General features: G+C 39.5%; 3 protein-coding genes and 1 long non-coding RNA gene across 4 annotated transcripts; 1 reads left to right on the top strand and 3 right to left on the bottom strand.

Moving 5' to 3' along the window:
• Nucleotides 1-143: 143 nt before the first annotated feature.
• On the bottom strand, nucleotides 144-4,120 carry zp3d.2 (zona pellucida glycoprotein 3d tandem duplicate 2). Its single transcript, XM_038710742.1, has 8 exons — nucleotides 3,416-4,120; nucleotides 2,592-2,707; nucleotides 2,404-2,507; nucleotides 1,497-1,671; nucleotides 1,293-1,398; nucleotides 1,046-1,134; nucleotides 862-935; nucleotides 144-517 (listed from the first exon to the last, which is right to left on the bottom strand). The coding sequence occupies exons 1-8, from the start codon at nucleotides 3,890-3,892 to the stop codon at nucleotides 171-173; spliced, it is 1,488 nt and encodes a 495-aa protein (XP_038566670.1). The 5' UTR covers nucleotides 3,893-4,120; the 3' UTR covers nucleotides 144-170.
• Nucleotides 4,121-6,006: 1,886 nt separating this feature from the next.
• Nucleotides 6,007-9,533, bottom strand: LOC119897158 (sperm acrosome membrane-associated protein 4-like). The gene is made up of 3 exons (XM_038710741.1): nucleotides 8,598-9,533; nucleotides 8,013-8,132; nucleotides 6,007-7,860 (listed from the first exon to the last, which is right to left on the bottom strand). Exons 1-3 carry the CDS (start codon nucleotides 8,647-8,649, stop codon nucleotides 7,658-7,660), a joined length of 375 nt encoding a protein of 124 aa, XP_038566669.1. The 5' UTR covers nucleotides 8,650-9,533; the 3' UTR covers nucleotides 6,007-7,657.
• Nucleotides 9,534-9,667: 134 nt separating this feature from the next.
• ccdc105 (coiled-coil domain containing 105) lies at nucleotides 9,668-16,433 on the bottom strand. Its single transcript, XM_038710740.1, has 8 exons — nucleotides 15,262-16,433; nucleotides 14,347-14,631; nucleotides 13,629-13,733; nucleotides 13,029-13,179; nucleotides 12,112-12,278; nucleotides 11,936-12,031; nucleotides 11,733-11,846; nucleotides 9,668-10,779 (listed from the first exon to the last, which is right to left on the bottom strand). Exons 1-8 carry the CDS (start codon nucleotides 15,553-15,555, stop codon nucleotides 10,441-10,443), a joined length of 1,551 nt encoding a protein of 516 aa, XP_038566668.1. The 5' UTR covers nucleotides 15,556-16,433; the 3' UTR covers nucleotides 9,668-10,440.
• LOC119897159 lies at nucleotides 12,277-15,436 on the top strand. The gene is made up of 4 exons (XR_005443358.1): nucleotides 12,277-12,519; nucleotides 12,962-13,194; nucleotides 14,355-14,584; nucleotides 15,305-15,436. It is a non-coding gene; the product is annotated as an uncharacterized LOC119897159 (long non-coding RNA).
• Nucleotides 16,434-17,329: the final 896 nt, after the last annotated feature.

Raw genomic sequence — 17,329 nt, 5'->3', positions numbered from 1 at the left:
TATTATTAAGTAATTCGTAGCAACAGTTAGTACTAACAAGAGCTTTCTCAAACAATACAGACATCATGTGCACACAAAAATATACATGAACCTTTTGATTATTGCTTTGAGCTTTTTAGGAATCATGTAATGAGCCACCCAGATTTAACTACACTGTACAAACATCAGCTTTATTTGTCCAAACCAAAGATATCTTCAAATATTGAGTGAGATTCTGGGTCCTCCTTCTCCTCCTCAACAACAGCAGATCCCTTCACCTGCATCTCCTCACCTTCCTCCTCAACCCACGTCACTCCACCTCCGAACGGCAATTCCAACTCCTTCGCTGCGTCACCCACTGGTGTCGCTGCTATCGCTTCAGGTTGTAAATAGGTCTTCCATTCAGTCACCTCTCTGGTCGTCTCTCGTTGTGGTGATGCTGTCGTTGTGGTGGAGGAGACAGTCTTCCTCTTGGGGGCTGTGGTATGTTTCACTTCAGGCTCTATTATCCATGGCCTGCTGCTGATCATTTTGGTCACTGGAAAATGTTTATTAGAACATATTTGTATGCGTTTTTTTTTCCTTCTTCTTCACCAAAATGAATTTAAAAAGACTGGGATTAAAAATACATAACAGTATCAATCCAGTGTCTTTTAGTAATGGCACAGTTATATTTAATAGGGTGGCTTATTTTTTTCATATTGTTCCCATGAAGAGACTAAAAACAATGTGTTAGTTGGTGCCTCTATACTTTGCATTTTGACTTATCTACCCAGGTCACAAATGGTCACAGTATGGCTTGATTTTCTTTTGCCAATAATAACTAGCTATATCCTATAAAAAACGTGTTTTATTATGGAAAATGAGGAAGCATTGACTCACCTGTGGATGCAGCAGAGCTGCAGGTGGAGTCGCAGCAGTTGCACACAGAGTCTGATCCATAGAGCTCAACCCATCTGAGAAAGTGAGGAAGACGTGATCCATTGTGTGTCAATTGTACAGCATGTTTGAACTTTATTTCTCATTCAATTTCTTAAAGAAAAAAAAAAAAGAAAGAAAGGCAAACCTTCTTGCTTGCGTGTTGTAGTTGCAGGACTTTTCTGTAGGTGTTGGGACAGAACTGCTCACAGACATGGCGCAGTGCATGTAGAGCTCCTACAAGAAATCAGATCACAAGATCTCCCTTCATTTAAATGTTTTGCACTCTTTCAGTGTATTCAAACCTGAAACTCAATTTATAGCAAAGAAATTAGCAAAGGCTGCAGAAACTTTTTTCTCAAACTTTGCTCAGGTAATGAAGCATCTTTGCTCACTTGGCCAATCATTCCCTCGAACAAGAAGGCATCCACAGAGAATCTCACAGAATTGTTTTTGTATGGGATGAACCTGGAGCGATTGTCCTTGCTTTCAACCATACACCTTAATCAGAAGGAGAGAAAGTTATCATAAGCGTATACATAGTTACATTTTTAAAAACAGAGTTAAAATAAATCTGACGCTCATGAGTTGTTTATTACCCAAAGTTTTTCACAACTGTATACTGAGGAGTGGAGGTATGGGACCTCTCAGGAGTCGCGTAACACAAGTGGACATACAGTCTTTCGTCTTGGGACACAGATGCGGCCTCAGCCTCAAAGAACATGGGCTTCCCTAGCATGTAGTGAGCTGGATGAAAAATCCTTTCCCACTGAGCTAAAAGACAGAAGAAAGCAGTCAAGCATCAAGCACATCAACAGCTTTAAGAATCCCCCTCATCCATGCAGTCAAAAGAAATCCAGATTCAAATACAAGGACTCAAAGGCTGAGACACAAGATACTGACCAGAATTGCTGTCAACCCTAATTTATGTTGACATTTTTTAGTTTGAGAGGATTTAGCCAACATAATAATGTAAATGTATGCCCAACAAAAAATAAATAAATTCAGACAACTTTGTCATAATTTTCTAAAAACATGATAAATCAATTGAGACATCAATTGTAATTAAATTGTTTTCCAAAAGCAGAATATTTCCCAATTCTAAATGTTTTTATATTAATACAAATTATATTGGCATGCATTTATATTTATATATATATATATATATATATGATTTTTTGTTTGCAATGACAAATCAGATACTAATCAGGTAAATCTAGGGTGATACTGTTTATTAGTAATGATTTGAAGAAAAAAAAAATTCTTAGCGGCTATAGGAAATAAGAAATGCAAAATAGTTCATTGCATTACACTGGGTGGGACCATTGGGCTAAAGCCACAAGTCAATTTCCTGTACGTTCTAAATACATTACCTGTATTTGAAAACAGCCTACTATACCGGTATAGTACTAGACTGTTTCTTCAGTTCTCAAACTAACTCTTAAAGACTTATAAGAGTTCACAGAAATCAGTTGGGGGCTGATAGATTCATTTTGCAGGTTTTACCATTTCGTGGAGTCAGAATGAATTCTGCTCTGTTCTTCATTGCTTTGAAGACCTTGCGCATCCGCATCTTTGGTGTGTAGCCAATTTTGTAGGAGTACTGGTACCTAAACCATTAAAACACATTGATCATATGTATAAAGTGTTAATAAATGATTTCCGTTAGAAAGAACTTCCAGTGCCAGTCTTACCTGTTATAGTAACATCTAATGGGAACGACGAAGGGCACAGCTCGCCTGATTGGTCCTTGGAGACTTGGCGGGTCATATCGTAGTATGTTTGAATAGACGACTTGGTTATTACTTATCTGCCAAGAAACAGATCAGTTATAAATTTTGCTTCAACAAGACTCAGAGTCTACAGCCATGCTAGTGGCTCTGCAAGGCCAAGTTGCTTTGTGCTAAATGCTAACATACTATGCTGGCATGCAGATGTTTAGTACATGTTTACCATGTCATCTTATTTAGCATGTTAGCACACTACTATTCTCTAATTAGCAAAGTACAGCTGATAGAAATGTCATTACTTTTGTTAAGTCATGAATTTATGTTGCACAAAGTGAAATTTTGACCTAATGATGGCACTAGATGAAAAGTTAAGGAGTTACGAAAGTTATTGTGAACTCAATTAAATGTCAATCCATGTAACAGTGGTTGAGAGATGTTGCAAATAGTAGACAAAGCGTTTAAATTAAAACCACAACTGGCATTAGAGGTCAGGGGATCATCAGAGTCAGTAGGATTCATCCTCTGGCAATCATGAATGTCTGTACAAAATTTTGGGCCAATCCATCAAACAGATGTTGAGACATAACGTTACTTTATTACAGGATAAATGAAAACACTGACCTGTCAGGGCGCCTGGCTACCGTGGATGTCTGTCCAACATTTCATGTCAATCATACTGAGATTCTTTAGTTTGGACCACAGGGTGGAGCACCCAGCAAACAGAGGTCACCATCAATCGAGAGAGGCCGCTATCATTTCTAAAAACTGTTAGCATGGCTAAAACTTACCGTCCGTTTGGTTCCACACATGTCGAGGTCATATTCAAAATAAAGGTAACCCTTTGTGGATTTACTGACTTGGCATGTCCCCAGTTTGAGCTGAGACTGTGGGTCACCGCTACCAAAAACGCTCCTCTGCACCTGCACGCGTATTTTTCTTTGCTTGCACGAAGTCTTCACAGAAACGTCCGAAACGCGGTGCGGACTAGTCTTAGGCCGAACGGGGTGCAAGATTTTCCTAACAAGCTCAGGGACAGGCTTCAGTCCGGTGCCTCTGGCTGGAGACAAAAACTCCTTCTTCACCAGCGGCAGCCTCGAGTCCACAAACACGGGGAGGTGGAGGTACGGCGGCGGCAGAATCGTTGTTTCCGTCCGGGAAACCTTTCTTATCACCTGGGATGTCTGATTCAAAGTCTCAAACCTCGGTATTGTTCCTCCATCAGTGGACAACAGCAGCAACGCAGTAAACAGTAAAAGGTAATCCATGCCTGGAACTCTTGATCAAAAATAAAGTCTAATTTGTGTTTTGAGTTTTAGTCACGGTACAGAGTATCATCTCTAATGTTCTCTTTAGTTGGGGCCAAATCAACTGCACCTGCTGGTTAAAAAGACGCAGACAGAAACAAAATGGCGCCACGCCCTGGTTGTTTCACGAAAAACAGCCTCATCGTAACGTTACAAGTTGTCCTAAAAAAACACCTGTGGAAGGTGTTTTTTATTTACTTATCCAAGGCTCAATCAATTTAACGAGTAAAACAGCAGGTGGGATGATTGTGTTATTCTGTACAGACCACTTTAACCCATGTCATATGAAGAACAAGTGGAACTAATAGCGTCAATGATACCTGATGGTTTTAGCTACTGCAATTAATGTTAACACCTGTGCATTTTATGACAGGTCAAAACACCTGCTGCGGAAAAAAAGATCCAAAGACATTATATTAAAAAAAAAAAACTTTGTATACTGCATATGTTCTTTATTTATTTATTGTTTTTTTATTAGTCATATTTAGAAAAATTTCTGATGGGCTCCTGGTTAGTTGACTTTTGACTTGAAAACAAAATACTTTCATATGCTCAAATAAAAACCATGGTCCAAACAATGTTCCTTATACAATTCTGTCAACACAATAAAAATACTAATAAACAGCATGTTAATAGCCCAACATTTTCAGGCAAATATGCAACATATGACACACTCTGTACCTATAAATAAAACTATTATTTAAGTTAGGTTAAATTTTACAAAGATCCGTTTTGACACGGTAGTGCCAGTGCCACATGAGCGCACACACATTGTTCAGATGGTGTACTACGTAACCTATGTGATGATAGGAGAAATTTAAATGTATGTTAAAGTTTTAATGTTTGTATACAGTTGGTGAACAATCGATTAATTTAGTTGATTGTTTGCTTCCCCCACTTTCATCATACTTTTTAAAATAATTTCTTCTTAGTCTGTCACTTCCATCACTTTGATGTGTGTTCATAACACTGGACATAATTTTTTTGTCTAGTCAATCCAAGTACATGAGACACCTTAAAATACAAATCAAGCTGATGCATCATATACCTAAGAACCTGATATTTTCTCTTACTACAAATAATTGAAGCGCTGCCTGCAGGTCATATACTGGTCAGGTCAGGGTAGGAGTTCCTCACTCAAAGCAAAGCTTTCACGTCTGTTCATGTAGAGGGTCTTAGTGATACATTATCCACCACGTAGTCTGAGGTCTGAAGTGATACTATTTCAACTTTTGTCACATGAATACAGCTAAAACAGCATTTGATTTCATTTGTTAAAATCACTGAAAAATACAGTTCTGCTTCTTTACACTGAATTCTACTTCTGCTGCTACGACCTACTCTGTACACTCACCTAAAGGATTATTAGGAACACCTGTTCAATTTCTCATTAATGCAATTATCTAATCAACCAATCACATGGCAGTTGCTTCAATGCATTTAGGGGTGTGGTCCTGGTCAAGACAATCTCCTGAACTCCAAACTGAATGTCAGAATGGGAAAGAAAGGTGATTTAAGCAATTTTGAGCATGGCATTTCACAATCTGCGCAGTTAATGGGATTTTCACGCACAACCATTTCTAGGGTTTACAAAGAATGGTGTGAAAAGGGAAAAACATCCAGTATGCGGCAGTCCTGTGGGCGAAAATGCCTTGTTGATGCTAGAGGTCAGAGGAGAATGGGCCGACTGATTCAAGCTGATAGAAGAGCAACTTTGACTGAAATAACCACTCGTTACAACCGAGGTATGCAGCAAAGCATTTGTGAAGCCACAACACGCACAACCTTGAGGCGGATGGGCTACAACAGCAGAAGACCCCACCGGGCACCACTCATCTCCACTACAAATAGGAAAAAGAGGCTACAATTTGCAAGAGCTCACCAAAATTGGACAGTTGAAGACTGGAAAAATGTTGCCTGGTCTGATGAGTCTCGATTTCTGTTGAGACATTCAGATGGTAGAGTGAGATGTTTTCTTGGCACACTTTAGGCCCCTTAGTGCCAACTGGGCATCGTTTAAATGCCACGGCCTACCTGAGCATTGTTTCTGACCATGTCCATCCCTTTATGGCCACCATGTACCCATCCTCTGATGGCTACTTCCAGCAGGATAATGCACCATGTCACTAAACTCCATCGATTGATATATCTATTATATTGTAGGGTAATGTATTCCCCTGCACGCTCCTCTTGATGAAGAGGTAGTGACCCCGTCGTTAGTCCTTACCAATTTTGAGACCAAACCTACCAACACATTCTCATCCCAGGGCAGGAAATACTGACACAAGGAACATATCGTTTTGGTTAGGCTTAGGAAAACATTGTTTGTGTTGAAATAAGTACATTACATGACAGCGGATGAGTTACATCGGAGTGAGATGAAAGGCCAGGCATCTCATACAGATGCTGTAGGGTAACTTGTGCGTCAAATACAAACAGTTTGCAGGCTTTTTCAAAGTGTCTGGATTTTAAGCTCTGGGATGAGACTGGACTAAACCTGCAACCTTGAATCAAATACTTGACTGATAAGTGGATAGAGGTAGTTTCTTTGATCACAGTTTGTATCAAGATGCTAAACCATGGGAATATAAGCTAAACTACACTTACACCGATCCCCACTCCAGAAAACCAGTCATGTCTTTAGATGTTGTTAGAAATAATCAGAGAAATATATTCATGGTAAAACAAACCTTGGTTTAGCACTGATTAGTAAACCGTTACTAAAAGGAAGTTGAGTGCATCCTTATGCAAGAACATTTGTCTTTTTATGTCAACTTTCTCTTAATTATTTCATACATTGGGCTCGAATTAGTGTGCCTCACCAGATTCAGCAAACGCTACTAACTTCAGATAACTGTGTAAGTGACCCACGTTAACATAATGAATGCCTTCTTTACGTAATTGAGGTTATGTTCATGAGATTTGTAAATTAGCATAATTAGCACCCCAATTATAAGGCTATGCATCTCGCCCAATATGTCAGGACATGTTCATTCATGTAAAAGACATTGAAGAGTAAAAAGAATTCCTGCTGTTGGAGAAGGAAAGTTTTACATTTGCAACAGTGTCAGCAGTGGAATTAAGGGAATAAGGTTGGATCGGTCTGTCGGTCTGTGGAGTTGTGGCTCTAACAATTTCACATTTGCAGAAGCACAGCACGTGGTAATCTAAACTGTGACAACAACCATTTATCTGTCCCTGCCAAAATATCAGCTCACTGTCACTCTCTTCCACTGGACTGATGCGCTAAGGCATCCAAAAGATTACACTTCCAGTTGACCTTATTATATACAGAGACAAGTTAACCTTCAGTTTGTGCATAATAAGTCATTTTGCAGTTTGAGATGTTCATATTCATATTGTAGTGTTCTACAATAGCCAATTTAAATGAATGAGGATTAAAATTATATTAGATATTGAATTGTACAGTCAAACAGGATAATATCATCAACATAATTATGAAGTGTAATTCATACAGGAATAATTGCACGAGTCCTACAACAGGTCTGGACCACTCCTAAATTGTGTTTTTGTCTAAGAGAAAATTGGCAAGTTCTCCTAAATCACTCATACAAGCCACTTAAGAATCCTAAGTAATCTGTTCGTAAGAGTGGTTCTTGCATAAAACCCAATGTCAGTCCATTAGAAGGTGGAAAAGCCAACTCATGGCACTTCATGTTTGTCAAACTACTTCTCTTTCACATTGCTGTAATATTTTTCTAGTCGCTAAACTGAATAGGAAATAAGTACTGTGAGTAATGTGGCAGTCCAGTAGGAGGTAGCAGGTGTTGCAGCTCCGTTGCACAGGTGTGTGTTGCAGCATTCATTGGTGAAGGTGAAGTTGAGTCCCATGGTGTATTTTTCACCCGTGAGTCCACACAGGGAGGAAAGGACGCAGCTCTTCTCATACAACACCACGCGGAAGTCTCCTGAAAATCAAGAGTTCATTAGAAACATAACTCTGGGAGAGACTCAAAGTAAACCACACTGACTCATCTCCCTCCTTGGCACTGCCTTTCTCAGTTGTTTTTCTCAGTTTTGAATCATTTAAATATCTTTAAGTGACTTGAGGCGCCCTCACCTTTCTCGCCTACAGCTCTGCTGGACAGACAGACCTGCCCAGGTGGACACATGAGAGGAAATTTGATGCAGTCCAGAGGTGAGATGGCGGGGAACACACAGGTGTAACAGAAGAGGGGAACTGAAGGACAGACATGTTTGTTAAAACCACTAAATTGCTTTTAAAAGTTTAGTTTTGAAGAGGAGCTGTGTTACACCATGAATATGATACAAAATGTGGTGAACCATTGCTCTGAATTTAAAAATAGACAATGAAACTGTGTTGACATTTTTTTAATTGATGAGCTATAAGGTATTTTAGTGAAAGCTAAAACAATGTAGCTGATTTTCCTTGTCTTATATTGGTTTTTACTGTAAGTCAAACAAAACGACATTTGAAGACTATCTTAGGCTCTGGGAAGTTGAGATGCTCAATTTTCACTATTTTTGAACTTTTTATAGACAAACAATTAATGATGAAAATAATCATGAGTTGCAGTCAGACTATAGTATTAGCAAAAGCGAAAGAATTTATGTTGCATGCGTGTTTTTTTACATTCATATGCACAAGCAAACACAAACACACACTTGCGTTCTGTTCACTTACCCACAGCTGGAAGTAAACCAAGGACAATCAGAGGGCAGACCAGCTTCGACATTACTGACTCTTTCTGTCTCACAAGGAGAAAATATTCTTGCAGCTTGACTGTTCAGCTCTTCACTTAGTCTCTTTCTTGTTATTTTCTAGAACAAAACAGCCATTTTCATCTAAAAAAAACAAAAGTCTCCCTCTTTGTGACTCAAGTCAGTTTCAGATTACCTTTATCCAGGCTTCCTCAGCCAGCCCAGCTGCAGAGATCTGAAGGTAAATCTCTTCTGGTTTCTCTTGATATTGTGTCAGTTAACTCCTGGAATCTGCACAGTACTTCAGATTCAATTAGGCTGTTAGCTTCCCAGTGACAGCCAAGATTTTACAGCGCTACCCGCACTGCAGAGAATAGCCTCATTCAGATTTAAGAGAATCAATAGAGCTTTGTGAGGAAACCGCTCACTAGGTTAAAATCTATAGAAAATGGGTCATTTGAAGCCAACTTGTCATTTATTTCTTTTACAGAACGAGAAGACATGTGGCGCATACTAAGGTTAAACAGGTCAGGTTTATTAAATTTTGTCTTGGCTAATGAAAGACGTTGAGTTTGGTGGGAGGGCTGTCAAGTGACCTGCAGTCCCATGACTAGAAGTCGTAGGATATAGAAATAGTGTTAACTCAAAATATTGAAAATATGTTGAATTCACAGGTATTTTAAGTGGTTTTGGTTCATAAAGAATGCAGTCGGTCAGTTTCTATCTTAAAATAAACAAATACCTTAGTTTAATAAGTAACCCATTTTTTATGAGAAATTTGATTGTCTTGTGGATAAGATAATTATATTAGACACTACTATATCTCTATCCAGTCTTTTTTTCTGTTTCTATTTTCCAGCCATATAGAAGGCTATTGTTCCTATCATGGTCATGTTTTACTGCAGTAAAGATAACAAAATTAAACCATGATGAAATGGTTACAGCACATAAATCTTAGCATTTATTTTAACATTGAACTGACAGTTGCCTGGGTTTGCTGCATGAGGAAAGTTCAGATTGTGTCTGTAACAAATAAATACAGGCCATCAAAAGTGATTTTCTAATACTTTATTGCATTTGTCTATGTATTTTGGTGGCGATGGGCAGAGGATGACATGTGCCTTTGGTATGAGAGACCTAGTTTGATTCCCACTGTGACATCACCAATGTGTCCCTGAGCAAGACACTTAACCCCTAGCTGCTCCAGAGGCTTGCAAAATCTGACATATATAGCAATTGTAAGTTGCTTTGGATTAAAAAAAGCATCAGCTAATTGAGTAAATGTCTAAGCTTTCCTATGTTACATTAGACAAATCCTCAGTTTGCTTTCTTCATGAACAGGAAGATTTTAACACAAGAGTCTTGCACATTGTTTTGTAACTCGTTAAGAATTTGTTTGAATTTGTATTTCGGTGTTTAAAATGTTGCTGCACAAAGGGAAAAAAACTGTGTGCAGCTCAGTGTAGGAACATACTCTATCTGACAAAGTATGTGGACACCTGAACATTCTACCCTTATGTGGTGGTTGAGTTCCTTCTGAAACGGTGGGCATTAGTCTTTGCTATCACAGCCTCCACTCTTCTGTGAAGGCTTTTCACACTGCAGGGATTTGCTCCAGTTCAGCCAGAAGAGCATACGGCCTGGATCATGATCTGCATTTCAGTTTATCTCAAAGGTGTTGCATGGGTTTGAGGTCAGGGGTCTATACAGGCCAGTCAAGTTGGTCAAAACCAATTCTTTATAGACCTGACCTTGTGCATGGGGTAATTGAAATAGGAAAGGGCTCCACAAACTCTTGCCACAAAGCTAGAAACCCCACTATTCCCTTAAATAGCATTAATTCTTCTTAATCCAGCACATTTTGCACACAGCTTCTCCCTCTTTCTCAAAAAACACTTAACACTATCATCCCTCTCTACTTGCATGCTTGCTTCACCCCTACCGAACACAAGACAATGTGAGTTGGCTCCTGCACGCCCCTGCTGGAGGAAAGAAGGCATGGCTCGCACGTCGACCTGCTGGCGCCTCATGCGGACAACAGCTGCGTCCACCTGAGCTGCTGCTGTCTTGCCATGCTGGTCGTCCAGCATCTGTAGAAAGGCACGCTGCAGCCTCGCCAGCTCACCCTCAGAGGACATGAGACATCGCCTCAGCACTGCACTGCCCTGAGAGACACACAGGAAACCCTTTTAGCCTGGTTTGGTTTGTTTGAGACACTCAACAGGTGACAAAAGGGGAGGCAAACCAGGTTAAACCACTGCATGCTTTTTTGAATAAATGGTGAGGAAATGTTGCCAGCATATTTGAATATGAAGAAATCATTTTACCCACTTTTAGTTATAAGTTTAGATTAGTCATGAAGATGGAATTTCTGTTTTCCTCAGATCCCTATTTAGCAGTGTTTTAAAATTTCAGTACCACTTTCTAACAAGGCGTACTTTACATACAATTTATGAGTTGAAACTAATGGCTTTACGAATGCTCAACACATAATTTCTTTATTAAAACTTTATACATCAGTAATAAATTGTTATTGTTAAAATATACTAGGCTGCAGTTGTAAATATTAAAGCTGCACTAATCAATATTTTTATTTTATCACTGTGTCAAATAGCTATATGTAATGTGAAAGGTGCAAAAAGCCCACAGAAAATTAGTGTTTTAGCATCTTTTAGCAAATTGTTTTGGTTTCATGGCCTGTAGCTTTACAGTTTTGGCTCACTGTCATAGCTGATCAGCTCATCAGTGTTAATTCCAGGCACAGCAGGCTCCAAAAAACTCACTGTACACTACCTGCTCAGCAGATAGACTAGCTGGTGAACATAATGGAGCATCTGTTTTTTCCAGAAGTTAAGGTGTTGGAGGGTTCTTCCTCATTAATTAAAGAGCTAAAGGATAAAAAGACAAAATATGTTTTACCTAATGTCAATATACACCAGCTAAATGGTATATTCATTATTACTGAAAAAAGCATTGATACTTTTGCCTTCTGCCATTAGTTCCAACTCAGAACCCTGTTATGAAATATGAAGAAGAGGGAGGTAGCCAAATGTCTGTCACCTTCATTTATGAGTGTATTTGAACATGTATGGATAGACATTTGGAAAGCAGTAGATACCTGTATGAGATGAGCAGCCTCAGGTAACTGTGTCCCTGGGTGTCTCTGATAAACCTGCACCAGAGGCCTGTTGAGTTTCTCTCTGGACAGAATGTCACCGCTGTACTCTGGACCCTGTAAACAGAATAACACAGAATAACACTTTGTGCACATTGTCACTGACTCAAATAAAGTAACTGATCATGTTCCACATACACACTAACCTGCACTCTGTCGTGGCTGTGCCGAATACAGTTAATTTCCCTCTGCTTGCGAAACATGGCCTGTCTGGTGGCTGCTGACATCAAAGTTAGGTTTTGCTACAAAAGAGATAACAAAATGGAAACTATGTTTTGTTATTCTGATATCAAAATGATTAACATGTTGTTTTTGTGTCTACCTGCAGACCGATTGTCTCACTGATTTTCTTCACCAGGCCATCATTGACTGTATGGTGAACAGCTTTCTGCCTGGAGATGGCACTGGTTAGCATCTGTCTGATGTTTTCCCTCAGTAGCTGTGACTGGTTGACTGTCAAACTGGACGACTCTAAAATCTGTTTACATTCTGCAAGAAGACAAATCAGTGATGTTAAACATTGTGTCATTTAAACAGGATATACTGCACTGTTTTTTCAAACATCAAGAGGTCACAAGATCAGTTTAACAAGTGGAGATCATCCTAAAATAACCTTTACTGCATTTTCTGTTACCATTTACAATACTACACCCATTTTACCTCTGAGCACACTGTGGGTCACCAGGAAGGTCAGCAGTACCAGATAGGATCTTTTTCTGAGTGTAAGCAGGTACGTTAGAGTAAATTAAACTGTTACAGTAATGCTCACATACAGTATTTGCACTCTGTACTTTGCCTATTGTAAGACATATTAATGGACAACTACTTATGCACATACCAAAATTACATTTTCAGTGAGCAATTAAGTGAAAGCCTCCAGTCTTGCACAGTTTTTAGCCATGTCCGGAGTGTGCCTCCTAGGAATGTCAATGTACTTTGTGTTTAGTGCTAATTCGTAAATGTTAGAATGCAAAAACATGGTAAAGATGGTGAACATTATACCTACTAAACACTATCATGTTACTTTTTCAAGTTCCATTATTCGTATACATTTTTCGTAATTTATTTAATTTTTTGTTTGTGTGTTATTTGTTCATACACACAGCATCAACATTGGATGTGTGTAAAATGACGCCCCATTTGTGCTTTGTGTAATTTGTCTTTTCTCCAAGTGAGCTGCTACAGCGGCATGACTGCCTGCGGGGACTGATACAGTTTTACTTTGTGTCCTGAGTGTACCTGGTGTAAAGGGGCTGACGGGATCTGCTTTGGTGAAGGTCTGAGCAGCGCAGCGGTGTCCTCCAGCAGAGCTGCTATGAGGCAGCAGCTCCAGGACACGAGCCCTTTCACTGGCGCAGTCCAACAGGTGTTTGCTGCTCTGACCCAGGGCCTGGAAGAGACAGAGGTGAGGCTTAAAAAGCACACATTAGGACTGCAACTAACGATTATTTCCAATGTTGATTAATCTGCAGATTATTTTCCAAATTGATCGATTCAATGTTTTTCTCAAAAAAATGCCAGAAAGTCAAAAAATGTCCACCTAAAGCCCAACGTAACATCTTGAAATGTTTGGTCCAAAACCCAAACAAGTTAAATTTGATTACATCTGTAAGACAAAGAAAACCAGCAAATTCTCACAGTGAAAAGGCTGGTGTGTTAAAAAAAAAACAAACACTTAAATGATTAATCAGTTTCCACAGTAGTTAGAACTATAGTTTAATTGATTTACTGACTAATCGTTTCCGCTCTGGTACAGGTGGTGATATGAGATGATTATAGGATTCTTAAAAAGGAAAATGAGTCAACAGGTGAAGACAAAACAGTGACACTGTATATCACCTGTAGCTGGGTCAGTGTGTTTCTCAGCGCTCCTTCCAGATCCTGTTTCAACTGGGCCAGCTCTTTTCTCTCACACAACAACAAGTAATCAGCTCCATCTCTCTCCTGCAGCAGAGCAGACCTGTCAGTCAACACATCTCCTCTCCTTGACAAATGAAATTCGCAATACAGAGCTTCATGAATTAATCCGTAGGCTGTTGTATCACTTACAACACGTCTGGTGTTGGATTTAAGCTGTAATGACTGTGAAAACGCAACATACTTCTCAGACATTATTGAAAGGATTTAAGAAGCATTTGAAATTAGCAGTATTTAGTAATATAGTGTTATTGTGTTTAATAATGATTTTAACAAAGTTATTACATGCATGTTCCTGCAGGTGAAATCACTAAACATGTCCTGTGCAGAAAATAAACAAAAAAACTGGCTGGTTTTTTTTCTCCTTAGATAAACATTAAAAAGTCAGATTCTAGACATTGAGACCAAATGTCCAAACATTTAAGACAAGTGCAAATGTCATCCCTGTGGAGAAGTTCAGAAGTCAGTAAGAAACAGCAGTCCCAAGTGATAAATATTCTGTGTTTTCCTCAAGGATTTCCTGGTTTATCACACGATGGCCCAAAAAAAAAACAAAGCACAGTGTAGAGAAGTCACTGTTTATAATATGCATTTTGCCTCTTTGGGTAAATGCGATAACAGCCAAGATGTGTAAACTTACTGTCTCAGCAGTGGACGGCCTCCTAGTCCTCCCCTCTGAGCTCCTCCTGTTGACGGTCAGATCAGTCCTGAGGCTGCGCAGCATCCTCTCAAGGTGACCCCTCTCCCTCTCCAGCTTGATGCCCTCCTGGGTCACCCTGCCGGCTTGCCTGCGCAGCTGGCCCTCCACCTCCCGCACCCTTCGCATGTACTCACCGGCCACGGCAATGCTGGCCCCAGCACACCGCTCACGCAAGCTGGTAGGTGGGAACGGGGCCACAGACATCCTCTGGGAGCCACTTGGAAACTTAGGAAAATTAAGAATAATAAGTTAGATTGGAATTTCCAAATGCCTGAGTCAGTGGTGGAAAGTTACAAACGACATTTACTTACAACTTTATACTTTTCAGAGGAAAATATTGTGTATTTTACTCTACAGCTTTAGGTAATAGTTTACATTTGATCAGCTTCTAAAATATGTTTAGCAACATACTGCCCAACAGTAAAGTAGTTAAAATCATCTTTTTTAATAATTTTATTTTAAATGATTTTACATTTATACTGTGCTATAGCCTACTTTTGCTTAAGGAGATGAATTCTTCTTACACCACTGTTTGTCAAAACAAAATAGTCTTTGTTGTATTGCAGTCTAATATAGCCTATAAGATGTTCAAATTGGTCAGGACATTTGTAAGTTTTAGTGTTAGTTTTATTTCGTTTGAAAACATCTCACCTGGTCTCAAGTAACGTTAGCCTGCTTAGATCTCAACACAAATATTTTTGGTGTTTTTTTCTTTTTATCGTTGAGGTGAATAATCTGCAAATGTTTAACCTACTTGTATTACATATTGTTCTTTATCTTTATCACGTTGTTTCGTCAGTTATCAGTCAATTGTCCTCAGTTCGGGTTCTGTCTGCAAGCCTGTGTGTCTCTCACCATCGCTCCTGTTGTCTGGGGCCTCGACATCTTATTTTTGCAGATGGAGTCACGATTCTCTCCGCATTCCTCCTCTGTGATCTTATCTTCGGTTGTTTCCGCTGTGCAGTCTGTGCGCTTTGGGGTAAAACTGGCGGCGGCGCTGCAGCTAGGGGGCCGGCTGGAAGTCCCGGACAGCCCGGCCCGAGTCTGCCGCACCAGGCGCTCAGCCCGCCGGATGGAGCGGACCGTCCCATCGTGCCAAGACTGCGGACCGATGGTGACAGAGCCGAGGGGCACCGACTGGATCTGCATTAGGCTACTTTCACATGCACTTCCCCCCTAATTTCTTTTTTGCTATCAGCTGTTTTTACCTCACTGAATATGATGAACCCCAAAGCTATTTTGTGTCCACTGTGAAGCAAACAGTGGTTAACTTTGTGTTAAGTGTTATCAACCCCTTAGCAACAGTTCCTTAAGTAACTACAAACTCAAAGCTATTTGATGATTGGACAGTGAGGAGGTGAGGGACACTGTCATTCAACACTGGCTTTTACAGAGTTGAGACTCAGGTTCCCGGAAGTTAATTCCCACGTATTTTTATTCTCAGCTGAATCACATGCTAGAGTGTTAACAACTGCGTTAAAATACATTTTACAAGCATATGAATGTTAACACTTCAAGATAAGTTAACTACTACTCCCAAGGTGCATTTCGGCAAAAAAAGAAATTACATTAACAACCATCCAATCACAAAGCTTAAAATGACACGCAACCGCAGCAGTCTCTGTGAGTAACACAATGCAACATAAATTTATTTCTGTGTGACTATTACTGGACGAGTTCGGCAACTGTGGCACTGTTTTTGTTCACTAACTCTGCTACGAAGCGTTTTCAATTCACCATCGCTCTGATTCGTGCCTCGGCCTGACATTGCAACGGCGGCAGAGGCTCATGGGTATTGTAGTAGTTAGAGCCGTACGCCATGCAAAAAAAATGGGACAAAACATCAACTCTGAAACGAAGTTAAAATAAATTAGAAGTGGTGGTCATAAAACAAATCTGTATGATACATTATTATTACTATTAATCTACTGATCGACTCCAGACTGTCCAGAACTCAGCTGCCAGGCTTTTAACCAGAACAAAGAAATATGACCACATTACTCCTATTTTAGCTTCATTACACTGGCTCCCAGTATGTTTTAGAATTGACTTTAAAATTTTATTGATCACTTTTAAAGCTCTTCATGGCCTCTCGCCCTGTTATATTTCTGACCTTTTAGTCCCATACGCACCAGCACGTACCTTGAGATCCTCGGGCAGAGGTCTGCTGTCTGTTCCAGAGTCTCGACTGAAAACTAAAGGGGACAGAGCGTTTGCTGTCAGGGCCCCGAGGCTCTGGAACAGCCTGCCCGAGGAAATCAGGTCGGCTGAGTCAGTGAACTCTTTTAAGTCCCTTCTTAAAACATACTTTTATAGGAGAGCCTTTCCCGATCTTATTTGACTTTATTTTATCCTTTTTATTTCATTGTATTTCACTAGTTTTATATTCATCTTAAACGTGTATTTTAGTGTTTTCATGTTTTTCATGCTTTTATCTTGTATTGTTTTTGTATTATTGTCTCTTGGGTATTATTGTCTTTACACTTGTTAAAGCACTTTGTAACTTGTTTTTGAAAAGTGCTCTACAAATAAAGATTATTATTATTATTATTATTATTATCATCCCCGGGAGTCTTGAGATATTGATATTGTCAAAAGTGGAAATCTTAGATATTGTTTAAAGCAGTGGTTCCCAGAATGTATTTTCACTATAATTCCATCCATAAATAACACAATGACAGAATGTATGGAGGGTTTCATCCACTTTCTGTAATCCTATTAGGGACAAAAAGAAAATCAGTTTAAGGGTCCATGACATAAACATTTGAGAACCATTGGTTTAAAGAAAGTTATTAAATGGGAATACCATGGGGAATACAGAATTGGAAAACATTTAATGAACTTCGGCCCTCCGACTTTGATGGTCATATTTCATCAGGAAGCATGAATGATGTTTAATAAAATAACAGCATCTGTAGATATA

The sequence above is a fragment of the Micropterus salmoides genome, unplaced genomic scaffold (assembly GCF_014851395.1).
Source record: "Micropterus salmoides isolate LMB-PRFRI ecotype aquatic unplaced genomic scaffold, ASM1485139v1 Ms_hic_scaffold_11, whole genome shotgun sequence".
Lineage (NCBI taxonomy): Eukaryota > Metazoa > Chordata > Actinopteri > Centrarchiformes > Centrarchidae > Micropterus > Micropterus salmoides.
Note: the sequence above shows the minus strand (reverse complement) of the source record. Positions and strands in the feature narration are given on the sequence as shown.